This window comes from Papaver somniferum, chromosome 11 (assembly GCF_003573695.1).
Source record: "Papaver somniferum cultivar HN1 chromosome 11, ASM357369v1, whole genome shotgun sequence".
In the NCBI taxonomy this organism is placed as follows: Eukaryota; Viridiplantae; Streptophyta; class Magnoliopsida; order Ranunculales; family Papaveraceae; genus Papaver; species Papaver somniferum.
The window spans coordinates 122,278,600-122,288,613 of NC_039368.1; the positions used below are offsets into that span (position 1 = coordinate 122,278,600).

General features: G+C 35.0%; 1 protein-coding gene across 1 annotated transcript; it reads left to right on the forward strand.

The window, feature by feature from the left end:
- Window positions 1–8,004: 8,004 nt before the first annotated feature.
- On the forward strand, window positions 8,005–8,562 carry LOC113325043 (F-box protein At3g03040-like). Its single transcript, XM_026573284.1, has one exon. The coding sequence runs from the start codon at window positions 8,005–8,007 to the stop codon at window positions 8,560–8,562; it is 558 nt and encodes a 185-aa protein (XP_026429069.1).
- The last annotated feature ends 1,452 nt before the right edge of the window (window positions 8,563–10,014 follow it).

Here is a 10,014-nt window from a genome sequence, read left to right on the forward strand (position 1 = left end):
TAAACAGGAAATACTACATCGTCTAAAACGAGGGTATCTCTAGAAAAATCCTCGTCCTTTTGAATAGGTGAATAATTATTAAAATTATTTGGATTTGAAATAGAAATAATATTATCATTGTAAAGCTCAATTAGATTAATAGATTCCTGATCACTATGCCTACATATTTCAGATTCTTCATTACTATTATCCTCATCATCATAATAGTACAAAGATGATTGAACCTTATCTAAATAAGTAGTGTCTTTTATTCTAGCCTCGTCCTCTAAATTAGGAAAATATTCACTATTGATATCAAGGGTAGAATTAGAAACCCTATTTTGGAAATTTAGATTTTTTCGAGCAGCATTAGCCAACTGTTCATTTTCTGCCTCTAGACGTGCCTGAATTTCACTGAGCATAACACTTATACGTTCACCACTCTCGTTTATCATCTCAGAATATCATGTACACTCTTCTTTTGAACTATTCATTGCAACTAAACGTTTATACGTCCTTTCAACCCGTTGTTGGGTTTCTTCTAGAGATGGAACAGGTTCAAAAATATCATAATCAGGACTAGTTTCCAAAAACGAGTAACCAGTACTACAGTGTTTCTGATTTTCTTGCTCGTAAGACCAATTCACGTGTGGATAGTAATTGGGCTCACCATGGTATGAACCATAACCTTGAAAAGGTTGGCGTTCCCAACTACTATTCCCACCATGGTCATAAAAATGATGATGTCCATATTCAAATTCAGATCGATACTCATTGTATTGGCTTCTGTCATACCAGTTCGACATTCTTAATTGCAAGGGAATTCTACACAATCACAAACAAGGCTGACTCGACCAAATCAAACCTACTGATTTCTAGCAAACAAAAAGCATGATGGCTCCACTTAGATTGTTTCTAGACCAGCTTCTAATCCTTCGAAAGGGAATTCGTTACAATTTAAGCAAACCCCTCTGGAATCAATCCGAGTCAAAGTAAGTTGAATTGAGGAGAGGGAAGCTCAATGGAGATTTGATACCCAAGGCCTCACCGCTATCACAAGGCGGCGCAGTCACGCATTCAACTCACAGAAACCATCATGAACTTCGAGGTGTGCTTAAGAAAGTAACCAATATCCTTCGAAATTTTTTCCTAATAAGCGCGTTACCCTATCGGTCTCGTTCTAGTCAAGTTTTAAGCTTGGGTTCGCGTTAAGTTTCGTTTTCCTAAGGCGGGCAAGAAGGGAGCGGTGATGAAATCCGAACCCTTATCTTGTATTGGCCATGCCTTGCCCTTTACTAGGAATTTAAAAACAGTCCAAATTCGTCCTCAATCAATGAATCACCTTAAGGAATACAGTAACTCGCTTACAAGAGATTCGCGAGTGTTTCGATTGACTTACCTCCCGTACCAGACCGGGGATGAACCGTTAAAGTCGACTCGGGCCACGATATACGAACCCGAGGGGCCGAGACGATATAGTAATCGTCGTCCTTCCCTGCACACAATTTATATATAACCCTTCCATAGGGTTTAAAATTAAAATAAATTGTCCAAAGTCCAGTCCAATGAAAAGAAATACAAAAAATAATAATAATAATTACAAAAATAAAATAAAATGGAAAGTCTCTTAAAAATAAAATAAAAAAAATCTCTCTCTTTTTTTTTTCTCTCTCTTTTTTCTTTATTTTTTTGCTTTGTCTTTTTTCCTTCTCTTTTAGCTTTAAGCTTTGATTCCAAGGTCTTTAGTATCCAACTTCAAACCTGTAATACAAAGACACAACCAAAGAGACGTAAAAAGAACAAATGTAATAATAAATAATAAAAACCTAAAAATTCTACCTAAGCACAAATCCGCGTCGGCGGCGCCAAAATGATTTACATGGCCATGAGAGAAGGACTTTAAAAACTTGGATCTTCGAAACTTGTGATGTCTTGGTATCATGGATTCTAACAACTTATATCATTTGCTCTTATAACTTCAACTTTGATTTTTTAATTATTCTTTTCTATGTGAAGGAAATGGAATTTTTAGATTTAATAAAAAAATATATATATACAAAAAATATTAACAATGGGCGAGAGGTATTGGGACTAAGGATTTGGCCGAATTCACTACATAGGGTTCATTCATATATTCTTTGACAATTTAAAACTCAATAAAATTAACATGGAATCTGATTTTGCCAAGATAGATTCTCAAAACATCGATGTAAGTCCTAAGCATGATGTATCAAAACACCTAAGCTAAGCATACATCATCAAATTAAATAACAACCAATTAATTCAAATCATATTTCAATTTTAAATTAATGCAAAAGTCATAAAAAAGAATAAAATAAATTTACTCGTGTATGAAATTCACCCTCCTCCGTCGTCCCAGTGTTGGGTTTAGCTCATCATGATAAAAACACGCTCAAAATATTTATTTATTGCTCAAATGGTGTTTACAATGAAGAGAAGAAGAGAAAATGGTGTAAACAGCTAATGTGCGACCCACAAGAAGCGTCACAAAAGAACGATAAAAGAGAAGTGCTATTGTCGTTGTGGTTCTAAGACCCACACCTACGACTCACGCCTGTGAGTCTGTTTCACTGTTGATAAACGACGGTTCCTGGACGTCCGTTCTTCGTGTTCTTTGTGTTCTTCATCATCAGCAGGAGCAGGAACAGAGTTTCGTCAACTCTCGATTTCTCGCTCCTAAGCTCTCCTCAGCCCCCCAGACTCTCAACACCCTTCTCCTCAACCCCAGCAACCTATTTATACTTAACAGGTCGACCAAATCTTTGTAATAACTTCAATATAATCCGGCAGTGAAGAGAATATTTCCGATATATTTTTTTTATTCTTCTGACTTGTTACGGGATTTGTTTCCTGGTTTATCTCTTTCACGCGTCTTCTCTGAGCTGTAGAATTTGTTTCCAACCAATACAGTCGACCCATGCACGTATCTTCCATCCAAAACTTTCGAGAATAGAATATCTTCCCTGTTTTGAGAATATCTTCCCTGTTTTGCATCCCACGATTATCCAGCCCAAATAACTCGATTCGAACACCCATACCATCCCTGTTAGGCTATAACATGTCCAACCCAATGAAAACTAGCCCTTGAATCTCCTTATATCACGTCCAAAATTTGCTTCAACAATTACGCAGGTGAAGAACTATTTTTTCCCGCCAAAACTCGGTTCAAATGGGGAAGAAACTGGTATCCCCCCATCCAGAGTAGGGGTGCGAATAGCAGCTGCCTTGGGGTGTGACCTGGGGATGCCCCTTAGTAATTAGGTTACCCCTTATCCAAAAGCGAGAGTCCGAATAACACTTGTCCTCCGGGTGCCAAAATCAACTTTTCGAGCCGAATTTTCCAAAAATGTTTATTTCCTAAAAATACATAAAAACACAATATTAGTACAAAAATAGAGTTCCAACAATACGGACATTGAGGACAAATTAGACACAAAAATGTGTCTATCAGGTACACCAATTTCCTTTATATAATACGGATACCGTTTCGGTGATCCAACAGTCATGATCATATTGTCTTATACGTTCCGGTACTATCCTCGAAATATTTGGTTTTTGTCCTTATCAATCGTGCTAAAAACAACCAATTACATCTTTCACAATACAATGTTGCATGTTTTATGAAGATTTTTTTTTTACTCGGTCAATAAAACTCACCAAAAAGCAAAAACTATTATTATCCACTACTATTACCAATACCCACCACCATAAAAACCATCCACCGCCACTATTTCTTCCACCAATAGTAATTTTATCGCCTCCACCATTCACAAACACCTGCCACCGTTTATACTAACCCTACTTCCACTACCACCATTAGAATCAATATAGTTTTTAGTAAAATTATTTATTAATAAAATTATGTATTTAAGTTAGATTATTAAAGGGACATTTATAATATGAATTTAATTAATCATTATGAACAACTAATGAGACACTAATTAATAAAACATTTAAAAATGGTTAAAATGAACAAACCCCAGCGGTAAATTCATCTTTGCCAAGGACAAATCCTAGCCATTCTTTATATAGACAAATCGATAATAAATAATTTCATATGTTCTGATCTTGATTACTGTCGTTCATTTAGTTATTACATAAAATGGCAATTGATTGCACCAATTTTTTAAAATGGACATGTGTTTTATAGAGTTTATTTTAACATTAGAGTGATCAACCACGTTTTATACTTTATAGTATAATGTTACATATTTAGTGGCGTTACGAAATTATCATAATATGTTATTGTTCATCAATACCCGCCACCACCATAAAACCGAATAAATCCTTTTTTTTTATCAACCACCACCTAGTGGAAGAGCCAAGGGTTGACTAACCTGGCTCTAACCCCTTAAATTTTTAATAACTATATAAATTTTTTAGTTTATTTTATAAATAGTACTTTGTCCATATATATTTATGGTTTAGTCAACCAAAGTTTACATGTTTTTTTTCAAAAGTAGGCCTCCTCAACGTCAATTTTTGACTCCACAACTGCCATTATCACTGCCGCCCACCCCATGTAGGTTGTGGATGCAATTTTAATTCTCAATCACAAATGTCATGTATGATGTATAGATTGAACAAAATATCGTCAATTGATTAGTTTCATTGTTTTTTTTCCGTGTATATATTGTTTTTTGTATTGCAATCAATTTTATTTTAACATTATAAAATCTTGATTCATAGGATATAGTACCAAAGATAACAGGGGTACCATTTGGGTGGTCCAACTACGATCATGAAAATATTGTCTCGTATGATATCATCCCTGAAATATATGGTACCTTCATTTATCAAAAGTGTTAAAAACAAACAACCATATCTTCCACACTACGATGTTATCGATGTTGTAACGACAACATAAAATTAATATTGTTCATCACTACTCACCAGCACTCAACGTCACTATTTCTTCCATCACAAACCAGGGACGGAGCCAGGATTTTGAGGAAAGAGGAAGACAAAATTCTTGGCAAGTTGGATACATGTGAAAAATGGACTTTGTATCCCATTTTATGATAAAAGAACAAAAATAAATATAATGGTGCTTGGCTCCTCCCTTAACCACCACTAATATTTCGGCCTCCACCTCTTCTACTACTCATTGTTGCCAAAAATGTCAATTGACATTATTTATCAAAATTACTTATTAATAGAAATAAATATTACAATTAATTAAGAAAATATTTATAATAAAAAATGATTAATCATTTATTATGAGCAATTAGTGAAACACTAATTAATAAAACACTTTATAATGAATAGATTATTTATTATATGCAATTAGTGAAACACTAATTAATAAAGCAATTATGATATTTAAGTTGAACAAACCACCACCGTTGATTTATCTTTTCTATTATTTCCAACCAAGGTGGAACACTGGTTAGAGACCACTCTTATGACACAATAGGTCATGAGTTCGAACCTCCCCGTTATTTTTATTAGTATATAATAACTCTACTAAAAATTATATTAATAAATTTTTACTAGCATATAATAACTTTACACATATTTTTATTAGTATATAATAACCTTACTAATAATTATATTAATAAATATTAATGGTGGTAGTGGATGCAGTAGTGAGTGGTAGAAATGGCGGCGAGTGATTGCGAGTGGTGGAGGCGGTAACATTACTGGTGGCGGAAGAAATAGTGGCAATCGTTGATTTTTATGGTGGTGGGTGTTGGTGAACAGTAGGGGACAACAATAATTTTGTGTCTTTACAAAACGCACAACATTATATTGTGAAAGATGCAGTTGGCTATTTTTCGCAAAGTTAACCTTTGTAAGTTGTGGCCTAGATTTATCTTGGAAAAAGATAAATCTATGGTTGTGGTTTGTTCAACTAAACCATTGTGAATGTTTTATTAATTAAGTGTCTCATTAGTTGCTCATAATTAATAATTAATTGATCTAATAAATATTTATGGTTTAGTCCACCAAAGTTTACATGTTTTTTTTTGAAGTAGGCCTCCTCAACGTCAATTTTTGACTCCACAACTGCCACCATCACTGCCGCCCACCCCATGTAGGTTGTGGACGCAATTTTAGTTCTCAATCACAAATGCCATGTACGAGGTTTAGATTGAATAAAATGTCGTCAATTGATTAGTTTCATTGTTTTTTTTTCCGTGTATATATTTTTTTTTGTATTGCAATCAACTTTATTTTAACATTAAAAAATCTTGATTCATAGGATATAATACCAAAGATAACAGGGGTACCATTTGGGTGATCCAACTACGATCATGAAAATATTGTCTCGTATGATATCATCCATGAAATATATGGTACCTTCATTTATCAAAAGTGTTAAAAACAAAGAACCACATCTTCCACACTATGATATTATCGATGTTGTAACGACAACATAAAATTAATATTGTCCATCACTACTCACCAGCACTCAACGCCACTACTTCTTCCATCACAAACCAGGGGCGGGGCCAGGATTTTGAGGAAAGAGGGAGAAAAAATTCTTGGCAAGTTGGATACATGTGAAAAATGTACTTTGTATCTCATTTTATGATAAAAGAACAAAAATAAATATAATTGTGCTTGGCTCCTCCCTTAACCACCACTAATATTTCGGCCTCTACCTCTTCTACTATTCATTGTCGACAAAAATGTCAATTGATATTATTTATCAAAATTACTTATTAATAGAAATAAATATTATAATTAATTAAGAAAATATGTATAATAAAAAATGATTAATCATTTATTATGAGCAATTAGTGAAACACTAATTGATAAAACACTTTATAATGAATAGATTATTTATTATGTGCAATTAGTGAAACACTAATTAATAAAGCAATTATGATATTTAAGTTGAACAAACCACCACCGTTGATTTATCTTTTCTATTAACTCCAACCAAAGTGGAACACTGGTTAGAGGCCACTGTTATGACACAATAGGTCATGAGTTTGAACCTCCGCGTTATATTTTTTGAAAATCCACATATTGACTTGAGTATTTATTTTTCATTCATAATATTGGAATTAACGCCACATGTGCGAGATGTAAGGGGTGGTCTGAGGAACCACAGCCCTTGATTTATCTTTGTCTGGACAAATTCTGACCACCACTAACAAAGGCAAACTTAGCCTAGCTTTGTTTTGTACTAATGATTGTTTTTTGAAATGTGTTTCACAACGTGTACTCTAACAATGCTACTGCATACTTGCATATGTTTCTCCATCACCCGAAGAGATAAATTTCGTGCCACTAAAACAGGTAATTAAGCATTGATGAATTGATGAATTGTAATTTGGTTTTTGGTAGACAAAAGCTACAGGGCAGATGAATGTAAGTCCAATTGATGCATAATTTTCTATGCTTCTAAGTTTTATCCCTGACTGAGCTTCAGGTTCTAATTTGTACTGCTGAGTTTTTAGGATTAGCTATTCCAATTGAACATATTATCTTATGATTTTTGGTACTTGTTTTTGGATTAATTTCCTCCAACCTTGAATGAATCTCGGAAATCATACACACAAGAACACTATCCTTTGTATAATGCATGCAGTCTAGATATTTTGTGCGTGTCCTTTATATAATGTTTCTAGCATGTAATCTAGACATATGATATGGCAGGTGCCAATTTGGTTACTGGATAACTGCTGCGACAGTGGGAGGCCAAAGAAAGACGACGACTAGCAAGTGATATATATTTTTTCTCTTTCGACCAAAGAAGGAGAAGAAAAAAAAAACTACTACTTTCTTTGGAACTCAGATTTTTAATCCGTTGGGTTTTGAATTGATGTCAGAGAAGGTGGCTCTACTGCCGTGAGACAACTGAAGATTTAGAGACAAGCTTAGAGCAGTGACAAGGGCCTTTTCGACACGGCATCTAGTGAGTCTTTTTTTTTTCGTCGTTCTGAGTACAAATTATTGAAAAGATGGAATCACATTTGGACCACTATCCCCAAACTTGATTTTCAGATACGAATTTCCGACCCAACTGTGGAGAATGCCACAGAGAGATTCATGGATTTTGTAGATGGAACATTGCATCGCCATTCATCAAACGTAGACAAGTTTGCTATCAACTGGCCTCAACCCTTGAATGAATCTCGGGTTTATTCTTGGGTCTCTAAAGTAGTAAGGGGTAAACTTAAAGAGCTCGCACTACATGTGAATCACTGGTATCATTGCAGCTTGGAATCACTGGTGTCATTGCAGCTTGGAATTCCCGGTAGTTCTGGTTTCACCTTTCCTAAACACATCTCTCTCCCAAGACTTAAGCGCCTTATTCTTAATGCATTTGAGTTCAGCGAGGAGTCTTGGAATGGACAACTCTTTTCGAATTCACCAGTCCTTGAACATTTGGTTCTGCATTTCTGTAAATTTCGCATGAGGAATTTCAGTATTCTAATTCCTACACTCAAATTCTTCACAATTCATGTTTCACGTAGTGAGGAAATTGGTTTAGACTGTGTTTTCAATATTGATGCCCCAAGGCTTATCAGTTTCTCCCACTCGGATTTTGTTGCAAAGGAATTCATCTTGTCCAGCTTTCCATCTGTTGGAGTCTTGCAACAATAGAAGAAACGTCAGATGTATCAAACAATAAATATAAAGAACCGTATCAAACAATTCTACCACGAACAAATTGATGAGGGCAGAATCACAGGTTCAACAAGTTGTCCTTAACACATTAGTTCGCGGGTATACTCTAAAGTAATGTTAAACCCCAACGTGCGAAGATGTGTCCAGAATAAGACTGCCCGATATAACTTGTATTAGCACAATACAAGTTACCCACTCTTAAACTCAGTAACGGGGATGGAAGTAAAACGCCGCACGAAAATAAAAGCAAGAAGATGAAGAAAAAACCTAGAGATGGTCGCTGCTTGTGTATTTTGAAAAGAGATTTTCGAGTTGTATTTATAGGAAAATTAACTTGCAAATCAAGTTAGGTTTAGGTTTTTTCTTATAAAACGAGTTTTGTTTCTTGGAAAACAATTAAACACAAAAAAGGAATTTTTCCATAAATAAAGCTCTTAAATAAATTATTTATCAAGTTAAAAACTTGCAAAAAATAATTTCAAGTAGACACGGACTTGGTGCTTGGTACACGCGCATGGGCATGGGTCGAAACATGTATTTTTCGCCCCACTCGCTCCGCCCACATTGTTTTACAACATATCCATGAGAACATGGTAATATAGTGGAGCACCTCTTTAGTTTTCCACAATGTGGGACTAAAGGTTCCATTTCATTCACTCAAAAATGAGTGAGTATCCTTAGACCCTTAGGTCATGAGATCAAACCACACCAAGACCAAAAAATCATTTATTAAATAACTCATTTTCTCCAACACTATCACTAGTAGAAGCAACTGTTAACGCCGACTTTCAAGGAAACGATGGCGCAAAATAAATAAGTTGGTTACTTTGTGTCGTTGCACATGTAAAAACGTCTTACCGTTTCTGATAAAACCCTTGAGCTATTCTTGCTTGCATCTATCTTTAGAGCAAGTTTTATGGTGGAATCCAAGCTATTTCAAGTGTGGAGAAACCATGGAATGTCAAGTCTAGTGGCTTTCAAGTTGGGGTCTTCCATATAAAATCCAAGCAGGGTTCCACGATTTCGCGGAAGGGTCCGTGGAATCCATGGAAAAGCTAATAAGAATAGCGTAAAACACTATTCAGAATAGTGCGCTAACAGACGAAAAACGCTAATAAGAATAGCGCTCTATTAAGAATATATTTTTTTTTATCCGTAGATTTAAGATGAGCTGTTGAAAATCTAACGGCTGAGAAGAAAATGTTATTTTAATAGCACTAGGTAGCGCTAATCTTAATAGCTCTACTTAGTGCTATTAAGAATAGCAATCAGCGCTATTAAGAATAGCGTTTCTACTATTCCACCACTACACTTTCACTTCCATCTACAATTCCAAGTGCTGAGGTGGCGTAGAAGATGGAAGACGGATGGATTCCACCATAAGACTTTCTCTTATAATAGTTACTTTCTAAACCTGTATCCTCTTAA

Coding starts and splice junctions, on each gene's coding strand:
- LOC113325043 (XM_026573284.1), top strand. CDS start 8,005: ATGGATTTTGTAGATGGAACATTGCATCGCCATTCATCAAACGTAGAC.